Source organism: Hordeum vulgare, chromosome 3H (genome assembly GCF_904849725.1).
Source record: "Hordeum vulgare subsp. vulgare chromosome 3H, MorexV3_pseudomolecules_assembly, whole genome shotgun sequence".
In the NCBI taxonomy this organism is placed as follows: Eukaryota; Viridiplantae; Streptophyta; class Magnoliopsida; order Poales; family Poaceae; genus Hordeum; species Hordeum vulgare.
In genome coordinates this window covers 25,432,229-25,454,638 of record NC_058520.1, presented here as the reverse complement: position 1 = coordinate 25,454,638, position 22,410 = coordinate 25,432,229, and the positions used below count along the sequence as shown (strand labels likewise).

The window sequence follows — 22,410 nt, the reverse complement described above, 5'->3', positions numbered from 1 at the left end:
AAATCATATGTTTCAAATCCTAAATCCAAATTATTCAAACATGCTACTATCCTCCGTGTTAATTTTTTTCTAAAATTAGGTTTAGGATACCCCCTAAATCTTTTTTTTTTCTTTATATGGTGTATTTTAAAAATACCTATTATATATGTTTTCTACTCATTTAAATTAGCTTCATTTGACAGTTTGCATGCTCTTATAATATCTAATATTGACGCCATAGGGGATGTACATATGCTAACGGTGTGTCCAATAAATTGGACAGACCTTTAGTATACTTAAAACATTGTCCTACCATTATGTCTTCGTGGAACACCACTTATCATGTTATTTCTTGTACATCGAGTGTGTATGAGGGTTGTTTTTTTCTCTCATTACAACGCACGGGCCCTTTTGCTAGTAGACGACAGAAAGAAGCAAATAATAGAATATAATAAAATATAATAATTAGAAGATAAATAATAGATAGATAGATTCTGTAGAAATAACCATATAATATATTGGCGTATATTGCATGTGTTTAAATTTTCATGTCGAAATACATTGACAGGCAAGCTAAAAACATACAAATTGGTGATTCCGAAAAGAGTAAACATTGTGCGGTATTCATTTTATAAAGCTACAACTTTCATGTTTTTGCGTAGCTTGCGAGTCAATGTATTTTCAGATAATATGTTACGAATTTTTATACATCTATGAAGAACTACGTGAGGACGAGAGTTATAGGATGACTTGGCAGTGTTTAACTGGGCTTTTCTGGGGATAGGGCTCCACCAAAAATTGGGTGGGGATGTTTGGTTGAGATGAAAACAATTGTTGGTAAGGCAACGCAAGAGTTTACGGTTTAGCATTTTTTATTTTTTGCAGAACACATGCAGTGATCTTTATCATAAGTTTTTGAAACTTGAAATAGTGTTTTTTGAATGTTTCAAAAAAGGGCTACATGGAGACCGAGCACCAAAACGATGTCCTCATAGCATCTACAGTCAGACTCCCTAAATTGACCAGGCGGTGCATGGCCATTGACCTGACAGGGGAGAGAACCAAAAATATTGAACTAACCGGATCCCTCAAAGCCTTGTTAAATGCCGGGGCTATCCGATACTTCTCATATTCATTTCATATATATATATGAGATGAGTATGAGGAGTATATGAGATGAGTATGAGGAGTGCACATGCATGTCCCGTCGGTGGTCCTACGTCCTTCAAATAGGATTGGGCCCATTGTAAAGCATATCTTTTATTTTTTTATTATTTATTTTCTGTTTCTCATTTTCTCCATAAATCACATGCCTGTGACTGGATGTATAAGAAATAAAGTGAGGGACATGGCTGTGTGGACATGCAGATAGTAAATTCAAACAGACTCGTCTGGATAGTGATCGAACACGTCCGCAGACATCTGAAGGGTTAAATTTGTTCAGTCTTGTTGTAGATGCCCTTGGTAGTCTGTTCAACCTCTATAATATCAACTCTATACTACTCCCTCTGTCCGGGTTTGTTCGGCCCCTTCGTATTTTGGGTCAAACTTTGACTATTTATAGAACTAACGAAATACTCCCTCTGTCCGTATATAAATTATATAATACATAAAGTATATTATTGGATTTTTATTTGAAAAAGATTTGTCATGGTATATTTGTTGTCGCATATAAGTTTACATATTATTAGTTACAATTTTTTGAGTCAAATTTTAAGTCCAAACTAAAAAGGGGCCTACTTGTGAGCATATAGAGAAGACAATTAAAGTTGCAAGAAACACCACACAGTGTTCGCAAAGGTAGCTCTAAACTAATGGCCCCGCATCACCACCCTACAATCTACACTAGCTGCGTCACCATAGTGACGTGGGCCAAACCATGCCCCATCGCCCACTTGCCCTATATATACCCCCCTCCCCCTGCCAGCAGCAGAGCAACTCACACCAGTCACCACTCACCACGAGGAATATTACTGAGCTGGGTAACGCAGGCATGGACGAGCTTTACGTCCAGGCGCTTGTGCTGGCGGCGGCGGCCGTGGCGCTGCTGCAGCTGCTGAAAGTGGTCGTGAACCCGGTGAAGGAGAGGGCGCCGCCAGGGCCGTGGAAGCTGCCGGTTATCGGCAGCATGCACCACCTGGTGAACGTTCTCCCGCACCGCAAGCTGCGGGACCTGGCGGACGCGCACGGCCCGCTGATGATGCTGCAGCTTGGGCAGACGCCGCTGGTGGTGGCTTCGTCCAAGGAGACAGCGCGTCTGGTTCTCAAGACCCACGACACCAACTTCGCCACGCGGCCCAGGCTCCTCGCCGGCGAGATCGTCGGCTACGAGTGGGCCGACATCCTCTTCTCCCCCTCCGGCGGCTACTGGCGCAAGCTCCGCCAGCTCTGCGCGGCCGAGATACTCAGCCCCAAACGCGTGCGCTCCTTCCGCCACATCAGGGAGGACGAGGTACGTACTCGCCGCACTAAGAACCACCAGAGTAATATGTAAGAGAAACATGAGTAATATTGAACTTACCATTTACAAATGCACGGCACACATGCAGGTGAGGATGCGGGTGGAGCAGATCCGCGAGGCGGGGCCGTCGACGCCGGTGAACCTGACCGTGATGTTTCACAGCGTGACCAACAGCATCGTTGCGCGGGCAGCGTTCGGGAAGAAGCGGAAGAACGCGGCTGAGTTCCTGGCGGCCATCAAGTCCGGGGTTGGCCTGGCGAGCGGCTTTAGCATCCCCGACCTCTTCCCCACGTGGACCACCGTGCTAGCTACGCTCACCGGCATGAAGCGCAGCCTCCATGACATCCACAAGACAGTGGACGCCATCCTGGAGGAGATCATCGACGAGAGGAAGGCTGCCCGCGACGAGAAAATCAAGGCCGGCGCCGAGAACGTGGACGAGAACCTCGTGGACGTGCTCATTGGACTTCAGGAGAAAGGCGGCTTCGGATTCCACCTCAACAACAGCAGGATCAAGGCCATAATCCTGGACATGTTCGCGGGCGGGACGGGGACGTCCGCGTCGGCGTTGGAGTGGGGAATGTCGGAGCTCATGCGGAACCCGCCGGTGATGAAGAAGCTGCAGGGCCAGATCCGGGAGGCGTTCAAGGGAAAGGTGGTGGTGACTGAGGCCGACCTGCAGGAGAGCAACCTGCAGTACCTGAAGATGGTGATCAAGGAGGCGCTCCGGCTGCACCCGCCGGCGCCGCTGCTGGTGCCCCGGGAGAGCATCGACAGCTGCGAGCTGGAAGGGTACACGGTGCCGGCCAAGTCGCGCGTGATCATCAACGCGTGGGCCATCGGTCGCGACCCCGAGTACTGGGAAGCAGCCGAGGAGTTCCTGCCGGAGCGGTTCGAGGACAGCACGGTGGACTTCACCGGCAACAGCTACGAGTTCCTCCCGTTCGGCGCCGGCCGCAGGATGTGCCCCGGCTTCAACTACGGGCTGGCCAGCATGGAGCTCACCCTCGTCGGGCTGCTCTACCACTTCGACTGGTCGCTGCCGGAGGGTGTGGCCGACGTCAACATGGAGGAGGCCCCGGGCCTCGGCGTGCGCCGCCGCACGCCGCTGATGCTGCTCGCCACACCCTTCGTCCCGGCCGCGGTCGCGTAGCTATGTTTGTTTGCATGCATCCGTGCATGCATGCTATATATGCTGGCGTTGCACCAACCTATCCATGTACTTCCTTCCTAAATACAGTATAGTGTATTAATTTAAGTCAAAACATTGTATATGTTTGACAAAGTTTATCGCAAAAGATGTAAAGAACTACAATTACTAAATAAATAAAGGATAAAAATATATTTCATCCAGATCTAGCAATAATGATTTAGTATTCCGGACATTGATAATTTTCTCCATAAATTCATCAAAGTGAGAAGTTCCGCGTTTAATCTATAAAATTTGGTCAAATTTAGATATGTTGTAGAATCGTTGTATATTTGTACCCTTGTTGGCACCTCTTGAAAATATACTTTCACTTCTCCAACTCAACACCCCTCAGTTGCTTATAACGAAGAAGTCCTCAATGCATGATACCATATGGTCAATTTTGATTCATTCAATCATCCCATGATCACAACAAGTTACCATCCTATGGAATATGAAGCATATCGTAGTACCAAAATTTTCGCTAAGATAGTGGTGGTAAAAATACATGAGCCATATGTTTTTACCGTCTATAAGGACTGTATGGCCATTTAGAAAATAACACAAAATATGAAGCATACCGTAGTAGCAAAATGTTCGCTTTGAAAGTGTTTTCAATGATACAGGAGTAGTGTATTTTCACTATACCGTAGTAGCAACATGTTCAATTCGACAGTGTTGGTCATTATACACGAGCGATGTTTTTTTTACTATTCTAAGGACTCTAATGGCCATTCACAAAATGTGAACCATATCATAGTAGCAAAATATTTGCTTCATAGTGTTGGTCCAAAATATTTCTGTACTATACTAAGGAGTGTAATGGCATTCACAAAACCTTACAGAGATAGTTTTACTAAAATTGATAATTAGAGATGGTAAATCTGATAATAGAAAATACATGTTCGAGATTTTACTTTCTGCTTGATATGTGTGCATGTAGCAGCAGTGATCATATACTTTACTTTAATAATATCTTAGAAACATTCAAGTTCCATTCATGGAAAAAATTTAAACAATGGAAAGATAAAGGATCTTAATTTAATTTATATGACAACTACATTGAAAACACAACTCTTCTGCAAATTAAAGTGCATAGATGCTCTACAAAATATAAGGTGCTATATAAGAAGCACTATCTTTGAGGAGATGAAAATTCAACTATTGGAAGGACAAAATGCTTTAATTTTGCAATAAAAAATTTCCGAGGCAACACTCCATTTTGAAAATATTGGTGATACCGTACAAATTGAAAAATGATACATAATATTCAGAATAAAAAATGATATATTTAACTATATTTGTTGCTATGCTTCATATAATTTATGTAGTGTTTAATTTTTCTATTGATATTAGGAAGTGAGTAACCAATGATTTTTTAGGCAAACAGCAGGACTCTGCAGCGTATTTTTATTGATTTTCAAATAAATATTACAAATAAGTAGGCCCCAAAAAGGTCCAAAAGAATGAAAGAACTATACATGCAAGTACGAAAAGGAAGAACTACACAAAGAAGGCATAAAAGAAAAACTCTACGAGTATAACAACAAGGAGACACGGTCAAAAGATCATGTGAAGGCAGTAATCCAATCTGCAAAACCTGCATATTCCTTCCTATTTGCCCTGAAGATAATCCATATGTGCTCCTCTTTGAACTTTATCATACAGGTATAAATGCTTGGTGGCGTTGCCTTGAAAATATAGTCATTTCTTGTAGTCCAAATGGCCATGACACCAGAATGATGATTTCCAAAGCAAAAGGTACTTGGATTAGATGTTTAAGGCCATCAATTTCTTCTTGGATGCCCATGTGATTAGGGAGCCCAATTAGGGCATATGTATGCCCAATATGTTTGTGCAAAAGGGAAGTGAAAGAAAAGATAACCCCTTGTTTCCAAAGATCCAGAGTTGCACATAACACAGGTATAAGATGGTATGGAAAAGTTTTTTTCTCATTAACATTGCTCTGGTGTTCAACCTCATGTTGACTAGAAGACAAAAGAAGATCGTCTGTTTGAGCTCACAACAAGTTGCCCAAGTCCACTTGATAATAGGCATGGCTGCACAGAAATTGGTCAGTTGCTTATAGGCATGGGATATTTTAAACACCAATGATCCAGCTGGCAGTTGCGTGATGTCTGGCTCATCTACAAGCACCAAATCCTAGAGGTAATTTTCCATAGCCTCAAATTGAAGATATGCTTCCTCCGAGAGAAGGAAGTTAAAGTGATCAAAGGGAGCCTCCAAATGCTATATTGTAGATGCAGAGATTTGTTGGGTTTGGGCAAAGGAATTTATGTGTGGCCACTTCTGCATGAGAGTTATATCTTCCCATTTATCAGTCTACAATTTCCATAGAAGTTCCATTCTGTAGTATGCAGGCTGCATGCTCTTTACAAATTGGCAATAATTTGAAATAGTCTCCCGAGTAGAAGGAGCTGCTATATATTCAGTGGGGTATTTGGATACCATTATAATAATAAGCCTTCCAAACAAGATTCACACATGGTAAATTTCATGACTGATAAATATGTGCACCATCTTTAACAATAGACAAGTGTTTTGGGTTGAGAGGTTTAAGATACCTAGTCCGCCTTTATCTTTGGGTCTACAAATTACATCTGAGACTGCGAATGGTGGATTATTCTTCACTAAGTCCTTGCCTCTCCTAAACCAATGTTTTCCGTATTTATATATTTTCTCTATAATCCCCTTATACAAAAGTAGACAGCTCATTAGGAAAGTAGGCAAGGATGACATCACTGCATTTACCATCGGCAGTCTGCCATCATAGATAAGATACTAGGAGATATTGTCGATCACTTTTGAATTGTCTCATTGAGATACATGAAATGCTCCATTTTGGGTTAATTGAAACTGAGAGGTGCCCCAAGATAGATGAAAGGGAAAATACCCATAGTAAATCCGAGTAAGGTAGCCATATGTTGAGTATCAATATCTTCGTCACACATGTTGATGCTGATGCGCAATAGATTTGACTTTTAGAAGTTTACTTTGAGGCCAGATGCTTGAGAGAAAATTTGTAATAGATTTTGCATATGGCGTAATTGTGATGTACTTGCAGACATGATTATTGAATTATCATAAGCATACTTAAGGATAGGAAAGTCATCAGGACATGACTCGAATCTGATTAGTGCTTGGATTTGACCTCTATCAATTGCATCATAACCAATGAATTTTGGTTGATATTAACATTAGTGTGAGATAATCATATCTACAACATAATCTCATGATGAGAAATCCTTGTAAAGATTTTGCGAATCCTATCCTACCCGGCCTATCCACTATTCTTTTCAGGGAAACCTTATATGCAGGGATGCCCCTTTGAGAAAAATTTGGCAATACACATTGTGTTACATGAAATGTATATAATTAATAGAATTATAGCAATAATCTAAAATATAATTTCAGTTTAACGAAGTACTCATGGTGTCTACGAAAGCATTATGGTTTCCAATTCAAAAATATTGAGATGAAAATAGCTATACATATTTGAACTAAAACCACGTCACTTACTATGGGACACAGAGAGTAGTTTCGAGTTTGGACAGAGGATTGTCGTCTTCTAAAGATTACAGATCACGTAGTATATGATTCAACTAATTATGGATCATAAAGTCGCTATTATCTTTCTCTAAGAGAATACCATATTTAAATAGACATACACAAAATACTAGTTTCTTCCAAAGTTTTAATGTAATAAAATGCAAAGTTACATACTCTTGTCATTTCATCATAGATGTGCCATGAGATACCAACAAAGAATCAAGTATATATTTTTAGAAAAAAAAGAGGACCCCATCCTCTGCATTAGGACGATGCATGCAGTCATTTTATTAATTATTCATCAAGACCTTACAAAGTAATGCATCAATAAGTCTCAAAAGTTACCATCTTCGCAAAATCCTTCGCTACTCCTATCCAATTGACGCAGGGATGTAGATTGCCGGGGCAGCATACTCGGACCTCCCACCAAACATTGCCATCTAAAGCCGGAGGCCCCAACCAAGCTGAAATGTCGGGTCTAGGTCACAGTCCAGTTCGGCGCACTGTTAGCGTGCATCGCATGTGCACGCTGCTGATATGTCTGAAACGTATCTATAATTTTTTTATTGTTCCATTTCGTTATATTATCATTCTTGGATATTTTATGACCATTTTATATCAACTTTGTATCATTTTTAGGACTAACCTATTGACATAGTGCCTAGTGCTAGTTGCTAATTTTTACTGTTTTTCCTTCACAGAAAATCCATATCAGATGAGGTCCAATTGCCACGAAACTATACGGATATTTTTTTGGACCAGAAGGAAACTTGGGAACCAAGAATGAGTACAAGACGAGGCTCGGGGGGGCACTAGACATCAGGGCACGCTAGAGGCCCTTGGCGCGGTCTGGTGTCTAGTGGGGCCCTTGAGAACCTTCTCCATCACCTCACTCGAATATTCAGCAAACCCCAGAGGAGGTACTGAAAAATCTTTTCAGCCCCGCAAGTTCCGGAGCCATGATATCCAATCTAGAGCCCGTTCCGGAGAGGAACACTATCACGAAGGGGTTCACCATCCTCATTGGTGCTCCTACGATGATGCGTGAGTAGATCATATTAGACCTACGGGTCCGTAGGCACTAGCTAGATGGCTTTCTCTCTCGTTTTATTTCTCAATACAATGGTTTCTTGGAGATCCATATGATCTAACTCTTTCTTTTTCGGTGTTTTTGTTGGGATCCGATGAACTGTGAGTTTATGATCAGATCTATGAAAACATATTCATGCTTTATTATAATAGCCTCGTATTTTTTCTCCGATATTTGGTTTTTGTCTGGCCAACTTGATCTTTTATCTTGCAATGGGAAGAGGTGCTTTGTGATGGGTTCGATCTTGCGGTGCTCAATCTCAGAGACAGAAAGAGACATGACACACATGTATCGTTGCTATCAAGGATAAAACGATGGGATCTATTCCTACATGAATAGATCTTGTCTACATCATGTCATCATTCTTAAGGCATTACTTCGTTTCACCATGAACTCAATACACTAGATGCATGCTAGATAGCGGTCGATGTATGGAGTAATAGAAGTAGATGCAGGCAGAAGTCGGTCTACTTATCTTGGACGTGATGCATATATACATGATCATTGTCTTCAATATTGTCATAATTATTTGCTCTTCCATCAATTGCCTAACAGTAATTTGTCTACCCATCGTTTCCTATTTCTCGAGAGAAGCCACTAGTGAAACCTACGGCCCCCGGGTCTACTTCACATCATCTATTTGCAATCTCTACTTTGTTATTTTCTTTTCTACTTTATTTGCTCTTTTATTGTCAGATCTATATTATCAAAAAACAAAAACAAAATAGCTTTCTCCATTCTATTTGCTATCACTCTTATTTGCATCTATCAATCTATCCTTACTTTACCCACGAGGGATTGACAACCCCTCCATGTGTTGGGTTGCGAGGATTTGCTATTTGTGTGCAGGTGCTGCTTACATAGTCTTGTGGATCTTCCTACTGGACTGATACATTGGTTTCTTAAGTACATCACCCTTTAAGCTTGGAGGGAAACCAAGGCATCTGCGAGACGAAGCATTGCCGAGGCTGTTGCCACCATCTTCCACTGATCCATCTTCAGAGCAGGTACTGATGCATCCACCTTGTGAGGCTTGTCGTTGACGCCACCAAGGCTACACATGTCGCCACCTTGCTACGCGCATCCATCATCACATATCTGTTGCCAATATAATGTTGCGCCATGCCAACGAGAGTCCATATCGTTGATGCATCGCCTGAAACGCCGCTCCACAGTAGAAGACATCCACTGGTCCCTCGAGCCAATGCACACCTCCAGGAATGATGTCCTCAAGGGGGGAACGACACCGACCGACAGACCTAGGGTTTGCCCCAGGGGTAGAAGATAGAAGTTTGAAGCTTCTCCAAGGAGGTGCCTTCAGGACGGGAATGATATAGAAGAGCGCCACAATCACCGACCTTGGCAACAAGACAAGAGCAAGGTTTTCGCCCGGATCTGCGCTACAAACGTACATCTAGCAACGTGTGCATGACCCGTCACCGTTCTCTCAAGCCTTGCAGCCCACATGATGTCGCCCCGGCCAAAACAGATCTAACTGGAGACCAAGCCATGCATGCCGTCGAGCTAGCCACTAGGACCTCCACGCCGCCGCGGATCTAAAGCCAGATGGCCCGTCGTAGCATAACCGGTCACCGCCCCTGCCCGAACAGGACCATCTTCCTTGGTCGCAGCCAACACTGTCTAAGTGGTCGGGCTGCCTGCCGTCCGAGGCAAGGTCGACCGCTACGCCGCCACATGCCACAACCATCATCGTCACGCCGCCAAGGCCGATCCTCCGCACCTTCTCACATTTAGGGGACCGGCACCACCCGTAAGACACGAAAGAGAGGGAGTCCCCCACCAGCGTCGTCGGCCCCCTGGCTTAGCCCGGCGACATCCCCCAGCAATGGCGGAGAGAGGGAAAGAGGGATTCGCACCCCCCGTGGCAAGGGTTTGGGCGTCGCCCGAGTCGCCATAGGGGGACTCAAGAAGATGCACTTGTTTTAGGACGTCTTGTTCTTTCCACCAATCATGATATGCAAACGTAGAGTGTGAAGCATAACATCAGTTTTTGTTGTATAATTGGATTTGTCATGAAAAATGGTTTCATAATCAAATATATATACTACCACGTGGGAGTATATGTACTAATTTATCATTTTTATTATGTTCATATACTATATATAAGATTTTTCAAAGTGAGTTATATGAAAAAATTACAAGTTGACCCATAGTTTTTATTATATTTACGAAATACGTATATATTTGTATGTAAAAAATAGCATACACAAAATATGATACATAGTACCAAAAAACAATATATATACTTCCTAAACACGATTATATACTACATACTACACATACATACTCTCCGATTTGATAGATACTACATACAATATACAAAACGCAAATGGTGCTAACTACCACCGGTGGTAACTACCATTTTTCTCAGTTAAAAAATCTATCTAAACGTTCTTGTAATTCCACTAATAAGATTGTCCTTTCAGATATTAAAATCAAGAACCAAAAGATGAATAGAGAAAAGAACTTGAAGCGTTGCAGGCACACTATATGCGGAAAAAAATATCTGCTTGTTGCTGCATTTCATATGAACAGCATTGGTGAATCCAGAATGGACCGGCGGCGGATCTTCGCCGTACACGATGAGCTAGCCGGTCGTCCTTGCTCACCTCCAGTGAGCTAACCGGCAAGCTGGATTGTTTTAATCGCACAGGATGGGCCTGTCAATCGGCAAAGCCGGCCAACCCGTGATTCTACTCCGTCGAGATTCTCTTCCACGTCGCTCTAGAGCTCGGAGTCATGGAGGAGGTGGTACACCGGGAAACAATGAAAGCGGACGTAGAGCTGTGCAATGTGCGGACGTAGAGCTGTGCAATATGGCCACGTATAAATAGCGAGCGCCCCCTAGAACATGCGTCGGGTTGTGTCAATGCAACCCCAGAGTTGGTTTCTTGGTCACAGCGGATGTTTAATGCCGGTAAACGAACCAACGTGCAACTGGCTTGAATGCTCGTTATTAAAAGGAAGGACAATAATAGAGCCGGCTGTCGGCTGTAAGCTCATGGCATGTCATCTATAACTCATTTTATAGCTAATATGTATAATAGTTGATTATAAAACTGTATTACTTATTTATTATATAGTTTATCTTTCATTCTCACAAAGTGTCTAGGAACACGTGTTAGAGCTGACTTTTAACTAAAAGACCGCTTACCTTCTCTCTTCTCCAACTAAGCAAAAAATATACTACTTTATTCCTTATAGCCTGCTGACTCAGATCTATTGTACTTGCTCTAAGTCGTCTCGTCCCGTCTAGCCATATCCCTCCGGTATTGAATAGGGGTGGAGACCGGGAAGCGCCCCGAACGACATTCTCTATCAGCGTGCCGTTAAGGACATCTTCAATGGTAGTAAGATAGTTGTTGTTATATTTTAGCATATAAATTTTTGATGATGTGTTAAAGATAGCAGGATTGTATGTAAATTAACCAACACGTTTACACAAGCTACAATGTAGAAAGAAAGAGCACCTTATTTATTATCTCACACCCTATTGAACAAACTAAATACAACCTATTGGAGTAGTTGTATGTTAAGGTGTTGATTGATGACATGACATATTTTACCAACAAGCTAACCAACAAACTGTTGAAGATGCCATAATGCCGCCTTCAGTGACTGAGCACATCCGCCCTGCACATGCATGAAACTGGCACTCTGAACCGACATAAATGTGGGACGAAGAACAAAGTGTCCGTAGGATAGGGCGTTGGCATGGTAGGTGTTTTCGGGAGGGACTGGGGTATCACACGCGTGCGTCGGGCATCCGTAAAGCTCATGCTAGTTTCCATTAGATTTGCAAAATTTATTCGAACAAATCCACAAACAAATAAAGTACCGCGTTGGATGACAATTACGTCCGAACAACACCGTCCGGGACGTTTTAAGATTCGCCCTCCACATTTTTTCATGTGTATGTCGATGAATCATCATCTTCTCAATGTTAATTTTTTTTTCTTTTTTCGACATGTCAATGTTCATATTTGGCGATGTTCAGTTCCAAACTAAGAAAAAAAATCAACATTTCACTTCATCCATACATATATATATATATATATATATATATTGGACAAACAGCCAGTTTTCCAAATGGAAAATTGGGAAACATATTACAGAATGGCATGCCGTTGTACTAGAGTACTGTACCATACTGTTTATCGGGCATAAATTTCGTCTTATCACATGGCTATTTTGCCTTTGTCAGCCCATCATTGTTGGAAATAAAAAATTGAGCACTACGGGTACTTAGAAGTAAGATATCCGACCCTAGCTTCATGTGCGGATATTGACGTCTTTTTCTTGGTATAAAATATCAAATGAATACGCATCAATACAAATAAAAAGGGGTTCATAATTATAACTTTTTGTATTATGTAAAAGTGTGAGCGACGAGAGAAGCGATGAATGCAAAAAGGATTCTCTCTTGAACTAAAGATTTGCACTCTCTTTTTCTTATATCGTTTGGAATGTCTCATAACTTTTGAAATAAAATATGATTTTTGAAACATTTTACATATTTGAATTCCAAACCATGATATGAATATATTATCAACATGATATGCAAACATAATGTCAACCATAACATCACTTTTAATTGTACAATTGGATTTGTCATGAAAAATGGTTTCATAATTAAAAATTAATTTTTACATGCATGTTCATACGAATATTAACCATACAGTTCACTCACTGGAGCTTGTCACAGTTAAAAAACTATATGAACGTAGTAGTAATTCCACTAATAAAATTGTCCTTTCAGATATTAAAACCGGGAAGCAATAGATGAATAGAGAAAACAACTTGAAACGTTGCTCGCATACTATGTGCCATATTTTTATCCTCTTGGTGCTGCATTTCATATGGGCAGCATGGTGAATCCAGGATGGACCGGCCCGGGAGGGGACGCAGGATCATCGTTGTACACGATGAGCTAGCTGGTCGTCCTCGCTCACCACCTTTCAGATATCATTCGATCGTCCTTGTTCACCTCCACTAATCTAGCCGGCAAGCTAGCCTCTTGTCATGGTAGACGACAACCGGCCAACTCATGCTTCAGCTTAATCCAAATGCTCTTTCACGTCGCTCTAGAGCTTGGGGTCATGAACGAGGTGGTACATGAAGAAACAATAGGAGTAGACGTGGAGTGGTGCAGTGTGGCCACGCATAAACAGGAAGTGCCGACTAGGCAATGCGGGAGGCTGTGTGAATGCAGACACGAGTGTCGGTTTCTTGGTCACCGTGCCTGTTTATTGCTGGTAGGCGAACCAACGCGCAACCAGTTTGAGTGATGGTCGTCCCGTCCCTTCTAGCTACATCATTCCGGTATTGAATAGGGATGGAGACCAGAAAGCGGCACTGGCGGCGCTCTCAGGGCGTCGCTAATGCCGGCTCTAGTGACTTAGAGCATGGTTAATAGTATAGCCAACTGCTGGCTATAAGTCATCTTATAACCCATCTTATAGCTAGCTTGTACAATAGTTAGCTACAAAAGAGTACTACTTTTATCATATATGACCCACTTTTCATTCTCATAAAGCACCTAGGAGCACGTGTTAGAGCTGGCTCTTCACGAAGAGCCCGCTTCCCTTCTCTCTCCTCTTCTCTCTCATCCAAGTCAACAAAAATATAGTATTTTAATCCTTACCGCCTGCTGACCGTACCTTATTGTACTTGATCTATTACGTCTACTCTGGATATGCACGAATGTGGCGCTTTGGATTGACATAAATGTGACACGCAGAACGGAGGTTGGTGTAGGACAAGACACTGACATTGGAGGTTTTTATTGGAGGGGCCGGGGTATCAACGCAAACTTGGTTGTGGTTCGGATGCCTGCAAAGCTCATCCTAGTTTGCATCTGGTTTGTGGAATTTTGGACAACCGAACGAGCCCGCGAACATAAGATACCGTGTTGGGTAACAAAGTGCGGCTGGACAGCTCGGTCTAGACGTTTGTGGGGGGGGGGGGGGGGGTTTAATTCGCCTGCCATAATTTTCCTTGTGTAAGGGGATGAATAGTCTTGACATACCACCGTCATCATCTTCTCAATGTTCATATTTCACGCGGTTCAGTTCTAAACTAAGAAAATTCAACAATTCGCTCACTTCATTCATTAGGCCAACTCCAACGCATGATCACAAACGGACGTCTGACTTTTCTGGATTTTGTCCTTTTGAGTATAGCAATATAGAGAGGCCTAGCTGTTTTCCTGAATGCACTAGTTGTGCTGCCAACGCGTGGCTGCATCTGGTCCGCCATAGCCGGAAAAGGCCATAGGATTATGCAAATAACCAAATAAATTTAGAATTGCAAATATTTTTACAAATAAAGTAGTTCCATGTTTGAATAAAAACACAATCTAATAGTTTTACAACACAATCGGAATTGTCTTGAATAGATCAAACGTAAATGAATCGACACATCTCTTGGTTGTTAATGTGAGTCCATATGTGTTCAATCAAGTCATCCTCGAACTGCATTTGTGTATGCCAATCACGCATTTCACGATGAAATAAAGTAATCTTGTTGCTTCCGTTTAACATCTCTAAGCACATCAATAGATAACATCGATCAATACCCCTTCATAATAGATGGTAGTATAGTCTTTTTAGAAAATACATCACCCCCACTGCATGTGCACGCCCGCGATGGTCCGGCCCATTGGCGAATGATATATGCTTGTATGACTGGTTCGTTCAGTGAAATATAAAGCAAAAAAGAATATTACTAGGCAAGGATTCAAACACGGGGCCTCCTACTACAAGGAGCAAGCTAATAAACATTAGGACTAATAAGTGCTTGTGATTATTTAGGCAGCACAACATATTAAAACGGCTATTAGCAGCGCTAGAACAAAACTGGAACCTTTTTCTTGAAATAGTGAATATTTTTTAAACGTGAATGTTTTGCAGTAGTTGTAAAACAAATAAACTCGGATATTTTTGTGAAATCTCAAATTTAATTTTGAATTTTTAACATTTTTTGAACGCGGACGTTTTTGGAACACTTTTCAAGAATAGGATGTAATGCAGCAAACACTATAAGCGATATTTTTATCCTCTTGGTGCTGCATTTCATATGGGCAGCATGGTGAATTCAGGATGGGCCGGCGCGGGCGGGGACGTTGGATCATCGTTGTACATGATGAGCTAGCCGGTCCTCCTTCGCTCACAACCTCTTAGATATCATCCGGTCGTCTTTGCTCACCTCGAGTGAGCTAGCCGGCAAGCCGACCTCTTTCATCGTGCACGACAAACGCCCAACTCATGCTTCTGATTCATCGAAATAATACTCTTCCATATCGCTCTAGAACTCGGGGTCATGGACGACGTGGTGCATGGGGAAACAAAGCAGACGGGGAGAAGTGCAATTCGTCCAATTATAAATAGGGAGTGCTAGCTAGGCCATGCAGTAGGATGTGTTAATACAGACGCCGGTGTTCTTTTCTTGCTTACCGTGCTCGTTTAATGCCGATAGGCGAACCAACGTTCAGCCAGTTTGAGTGACGGTAAAGTCCCATCCCTTCTAGCTACATCCCCCCGGTATTGAATAAGGGTCGAGACCGGAAAGGGGCACGTACGGCGCTCTCTATCAGCGCGCCGCTAATGCCGGCTCTAGTGACCTACCGCTTCCCCTCTACACAGGCATGAATGTGGTGCTCTGGACTGGTATATATGCGGTATGGAGAACAGAGGTGTGTGTAGGACAGGGTGCTGGCATGGGAGGTGGTTTTGGGAAGGACCGGGGTCTCAGACGCGTGCGTGGCAGTGTTTCGGACGCCCTCAAAGCGCACCCTGGTTTGCGTCAAGCTTGCGAAATTTCAAACAATCGGACGAAACCACAGACAAATAAGGCACCGCGTGGAAGGCAACTACGTCCGAACAACTTGGTCCGCGGCGTTTTAAGAGTCACCCTCCACACCTTTCCATGTGTGTGTCGATGAATAGTCTTGACGTACCACTGTCGTCATCTTCTCAATGTTCATATTTGGCGATGTTCAGTTCCAAACTAAGAAAAGTCAACAATTCACTTCATCCATACACATATATAGGATAAACAGACAGTTTTCCAAATGCAAATTTAGGAAACATATAATTAACAGAACTGGCATGCAGTTATACTAGAGTACTGTACCATACTATTCATGGGGCATAAATAATTCCCTCTTATCACATGGCTATTTCTGTCTTCGCCTCCCTATCATTGTCGGAAATGACAAATTGAGCGCTACCGGTACACAGTGCTAAGATCCGACCCTAGCTTCATGTGTGTATATTGATGTCTTTTTCTTTGTATAAAATGGCAAATGAATATGCATCAATACAAATAAAGAGCGGTCCATAATTGCGCTTTTTTAATATTATGTGAGAGTGTGACGGAGAAGAGAAGCGATGAATGCAAATAAGATTCGAAAAGTGCTTTTCTACACTCGAACTCAAATGAGCTCTGGTGAACAATAAATTCTAAAAACAATTTTCAAATATTCAAAAAATCTTAATTTTTTTTACGGCAAACTTTGTCAAATGTTTTAATGTATTGCAAATTTTCAGTCCGAAATCACATTTTTTGAAGTTGTGGAAAAAAATAGTGCTCCAAAATGCTTTTCAAAGTAGCATTTTTAGAATTCTGATTTTGTTTTTTTAGTGACTTCCACAAATGTGATTTCATGATGAAATTTTATGAGTCCTTAAAACATTTGCCAAAGTTTGCTAAAAAAATCAGATTTTTTAAAACACTTTTACAATATTTTTGGAATTTACTGTCATCCAGTCGTCTTTGCTCACCTCGAGTGAGCTAGCCGGCAAGCCGGCCTCTTTTCATCGTGCACAACAGACAGCCAACTCATGCTTCTGCTTATCTAAATTCTCTTCCACATCGCTCTAGAGCTTGGTGTCATGGACGAGGTGGTGCATGGAGAAACAATGAAAGCAGACGGGGAACGGTGCAATCCGGCCACTTATACATAGGGAGCGCCGGCTAGGCCATGCAATGGGCTGTGTAAATGCAGACGCCGGTGTTTGTTTCTTGGCCACCGTGCTCGTTTAATGTCGATAGGCGAACCAACGTTCAGCCGGTTTGAGTGATGGTAATGTCCCGTCCCTTCTAGCTAAATCCCTCTGGTATTGAATAGGGGTTGAGACCATAAAGGGGCACGGATGGCGCTCTTTATCAACGCGTTGCTAATGTCGGCTCTAGTGACCGACCGCATCTACTCTGTACATGCATGAATGTGCCGCTTTGGACTGATATAAATGTGGTACGAAGAACAGATGTGTGTGTAGGACAGGACACTGGCATGGGAGGTCTTTTTGGAAGGGACCGGGGTCTCACACGCGTGCGTGGCAATGTTTCAGACACCCTCAAAGCTCACCCTGGTTTGCGTCAATTTTGCAAAATTTCAGACAATCGGACGAGCTAACAAACAAATAAGGCAAGCGTGTTGGAAGACAACTACGTCCGAACAGCTTGGTCCGTGGCGTTTTAAGAGTCGCCCTCCACACATTTCCATGTGTATGTCAATGAATAATCTTGACGTATCAGTGTCGTCATCATCTCAATGTTCATATTTGGCAATGTTCAGTTCCAAACTAAGAAAAGCCAACAATTCACTTCATCCACACACATATATAGGATAAACAGCTTTTCCAAATGCAAATTTAGGAAACATATAACAGAATTGGCATGCCGTTGTACTGGAATACTGTACCATACTATTCATGGGTCATACATTCACTCTTATCACATGCCTATCATTGTCGAAAATGACAAATTGAGCGCTACGTAAGATTTCCGACGCTAGCTTCATGTGTGTGCATTGGCGTCTTTTACTTTATATAAAATAAAAATGAATATGTATCAGTACAAATAAAGAGGGGTCCATAATTGAGTTTTTTAATATTCCGTGAGATTGTCACAGAGGAGAGAAGCGATGAATGCAAACAAGATTCGGAAAGTGCTCTTGCACACTCGAGCTCAAATGAGCTCGTGTAAACAGTAAATTCGAAAAACAATTTTTAATTTTCAAAAAAATCTGAATTTTTATATAGCAAACTTTGACAAATGTTTTAATGGATTGCAAAATTTCAAACCGAAATCACATTATCTGAAGTCGTGGCAAAAAAAAATAGTGCTCCAAAATGCTTTTGAAAGTAGCATTTTTAGAGTTTTGAAAAAAAATTGTCATGACTTCCACAAATGTGATTTCATGTTGAAATTTCACGAGCACTTAAAACATTTGTCAAAGTTTGCAAAAAAAATTAATTTAAAAAAAAATGTACAATATTTTTGGAGTTTACTGTCATCCGGTCGTCTTTGCTCACCTCGAGTGAGCTAGCCGGCAAGCCGGCCTCTTTTCATTGTGCACGACAGACGGCCAACTCATGCTTCTGCTTCATCGAAATGCTCTTCCACATCGCTCTAGAGCTCTGGCTCATGGACGAGGTGGTGCATGGAGAAACAATGAAAGTAGACGGGGAGTGGTGCAATGCGACCACTTATAAATAGGGAGCACCGGCTAGGCCATGCAGTGGGTTGTGTCAATGCAGACGCCGGTGTTCGTTTCTTGGTCGCCGTGCTCGTTTAATGCTGATAGGCGAACCAATGTTCAGCTAGTTTGAGTGATGGTAAAGTCCTGTCCCTTCTAGCTACATCCCCTGTATTGAATTGGCGTCGAAACTGGAAAGGGGCACGGGCGACGCTCTCTATCAGTGCGCCGCTAATGCCGGCTCTAGTGACCGACTGCGTCCGCTCTAGGGAGGCATGAATGTGGCGCTATGGACTGACATAAATGCGCTATGAAGAACAGAGGCGTGTAGGATAGGACGCTGGCATGGGAGGTGTTTTCGGGAAGGACCGGGGTCTCACATGCGTGCGTGGCAATGTTTCGGACGCCCTCAAAGCTCACCCTGGTTTGCGTCCAGTTTGCAAAATTTCGGACAATCGGAGGAGCCCACAGACAAATAAGGCACCGCATTGGAAGACAACTAAGTCTGAACAGCTTGGTCCGCGGCGTTTTAAGAGTCGCCCTCCACACCTTTCCATGTGTATGTTGATGAATAGTCTTGACGTACCACTCTCGTCATGTTCCCAATGTTCATATTTGGCGATGTTCAGTTGCAAACTAAAAAAATTCAACAATTCACTTCATCCATACACATATATACGATAAACAGCGAGTTTTCCAAATGCAAATTTAGGAAACATATAACAGAACTGGCATAAGGTTGTAATAGAGTACTGTATCATACTATTCATGGGCGTAAATTCCCTTTTATCACATGGCTATTTCTGTCTTCGTCTGCCTATCATTGAGGAAATGACAAATTACCCGTAGCGCTAAGATTTCCGACGCTAGCTTCATGTTTGTATATGGGCGTCTTTTTCTTTGTATAAATTGGCAAATGAATATGCATCAATACAAATAAAGAGGGGTCCATAATTCCCTTTTTATATATTACTCCCTCCGTTCCTAAATATAAGTCTTTTAAGCGATTTCACTATGTGTCTACATACGAAGCAAAATGATTGAATGTACACTCTAAATTATGTATATATACATCCGTATGTAGTTCACTAGTGAAATCTCTATAAAGACTTATATTTAGGAACGGAGGAAGTATGTGAGAGTGTCAGAGTGTGATAGAGGAGAGAAGCGATGAATGCAAACAAGATTCGGAAAATGCTCTTCTACACCCGAGCTCAAATGAGCTCGGGTGAACAGTAAATTTGAAAAACAATTTTAAAATGTTCAAAAAAAATTGAATTTTTTTACAGCAAACTTTGACAAATGTTTTAACTGATTGCAAAATTTCAGTCCGAAATCACATTCTCTGAAGTCGTGGCAAAAAAAATTGTTGCTCCAAAATGCTTTTGAAAGTAGCATCTTTCGAGTTTTGATTTTTTTTCATGACTTACACAAATGTGATTTCATGATGAAATTTTACGAGTACTTCAAATATTTGTCAACGTTTTCTCAAAAAACAACTCAATTTCTTTAAAACATTATTACAATATTTTTGGAATATGCTGTTCACCCCAGCTCATTTGAGCTCGGGTGGAAAAACATCACGTCCACAAGATTCTCTCTTTAACAACAGATGTACATTTTCTTTTTCTTCTATCATTTGGAATGGCTCATAGCTTAAAACAAAAAATCCTTTCTAAAACAATTTGCATATATGAGTTCGTAACCATGATACGAATATATTATAATCAAGATACGCAAACATATTAGGTGTCAACCATAACAACACTTTTAATTGTGCAGTTTGATTTGTCATGAAGAATGGTTTCGTAATTAAAAAATATTTTTTACATGCATGTTCATACGAACATTAACCATACAGTTTACTCACTGGAGCTTGTCACAGTTAAAAAGGTATCTGAACGTAGTAGTAATTCCACTAATAAGATTGGCCTTTCAGATATTAAAACCAGGAAGCAATAGATGAATAGAGAAAACAACTTGAAGCGTCGCTCTGGCACAATATGTGCATATTTTTATCCTCCTGGTGCTGCATTTTATATGGGCAGCACGGTGAATCCAGGATCGACCGGCGCAGGAGGGGACGCCGGATCTTGGGCAGATTTGGGCCCCGGGCATGCAAAACATATTGGGCCTATATTTATTAAAAAAAAGTCGCCCTGGGGCGCAGCCCAATCCAAGCCCAGGAAGGGCTTGTGTGACTGCCTCTCGGCCTTCCCATCCGACGAATAAAGACGAGCGAACCATCATCCCCGACCCCGAGACCCCGACCCTGCGCCCTTCGCCCCCGAACCCTCCTCACCCATCATCGCCCCGACCCTGCGCCACCCGCCACCCGCTGCCGGTCGCCGGCATCGCCCCCGCCACCCCCGGCCCCCGGCTCCCTCCCTTCCAGTTCCACCTCCATCGCCCCCACCGCTCGCTGCCTGTCCGCCTTCCGCGGTCGGCCTGTGGGCTGCTGCCTATCCGCCCCGCTAGGGGTCCGGCGAGGGCGCGAGGCGGCGAGCGGGCGACCCCGACTGGCGACTAGGGAGGAGCGAGGCTCCAGCCGCGTCGGAGCCGGCGAGGTAGCGAGTTGACTGAGTTCGGACTGTTTATTTTAGCACTTTTGTAGATGCCACATTGTTTGATATGCCATTGTTCTTTAAATGTTTGCAGGAAAGCAAGATGAATATATAAAAGGAACAAGACATTGAATTCTTTTTTCATATTCAAACCATCAAAACCGCGGAAACAGGTGCTTCAACTCAAACAACTGATAATCACCCTAATGTTAGAGCTGAACTCAAACCCGATGATGTTGAATCGGACTCCTTTAAGAGAATACCCATTGAGGATTTGGATGTAGACATTAGAGGTCTTACTAGAGGGGAGTACATTAGAATGGGTCCTTGCCAACCAACTAATCATACATATGAAAAGATCAATGATAGAAGTTTTCATAACTATTGGTTCGGTAATCATCGTGGCTGATTGGAATATAGCATTGAAAAGAAATCAGCCTTCTGCTTTTATTATTTTCCGTTTAAGCAACCAAGAGTTGAAAACTATGGTATTGAAGCAGTCACGAAACATGGATTCAGGATTTGGAAGGATGGGCCTAAAGTTTTTAATCAACATGTTGGCAAGCATGATAGTGCTCATAGTAAATCTAGGCAACATTATGAGGATTTCAAAAATCAAAGACAAAAATCTGCCACATGTGTTTGATAGGGGTTCTCAGAAGCAAGAAGAAGAATACAAAGCTCGTCTCTTACTATATTGAGTATTGTCAAATTTTGATTTTCCTTTTGTATACAGAATCTTTCATAATAAATCTTTTGTATCATCTATCTATGCTACATATTGTCCTTTGATGTGTCTTGCTTTATTGTTGACCCATCATGGAACAAATTTTGACATTGAATATTATGTTTGGTATCTTATTAGTTATGCAACATAGATTGACTTTAGTATGCCTTGAAACTAGAAAAAAAATTCTAGATAGTTTTTAGCCCTTTGTTTCTCGCTCAGGGCCTCATACAATCGTGGGTCCGCCACTGCGTCGGATCATCATTGTACACGATGGGCTAGCCGGTCCTCCTCGATCACCACCTTTGAGATATCACTCGGTCGTC

General features: G+C 42.2%; 1 protein-coding gene and 1 long non-coding RNA gene across 2 annotated transcripts; both read left to right on the top strand.

The window, feature by feature from the left end:
- Nucleotides 1-1,926: 1,926 nt before the first annotated feature.
- Nucleotides 1,927-3,793, top strand: LOC123439375 (premnaspirodiene oxygenase-like). The gene is made up of 2 exons (XM_045116095.1): nucleotides 1,927-2,431; nucleotides 2,529-3,793. Exons 1-2 carry the CDS (start codon nucleotides 1,973-1,975, stop codon nucleotides 3,591-3,593), a joined length of 1,524 nt encoding a protein of 507 aa, XP_044972030.1. The 5' UTR covers nucleotides 1,927-1,972; the 3' UTR covers nucleotides 3,594-3,793.
- Nucleotides 3,794-21,245: 17,452 nt separating this feature from the next.
- LOC123439374 lies at nucleotides 21,246-22,155 on the top strand. Its single transcript, XR_006630076.1, has 2 exons — nucleotides 21,246-21,360; nucleotides 21,452-22,155. It is a non-coding gene; the product is annotated as an uncharacterized LOC123439374 (long non-coding RNA).
- Nucleotides 22,156-22,410: the final 255 nt, after the last annotated feature.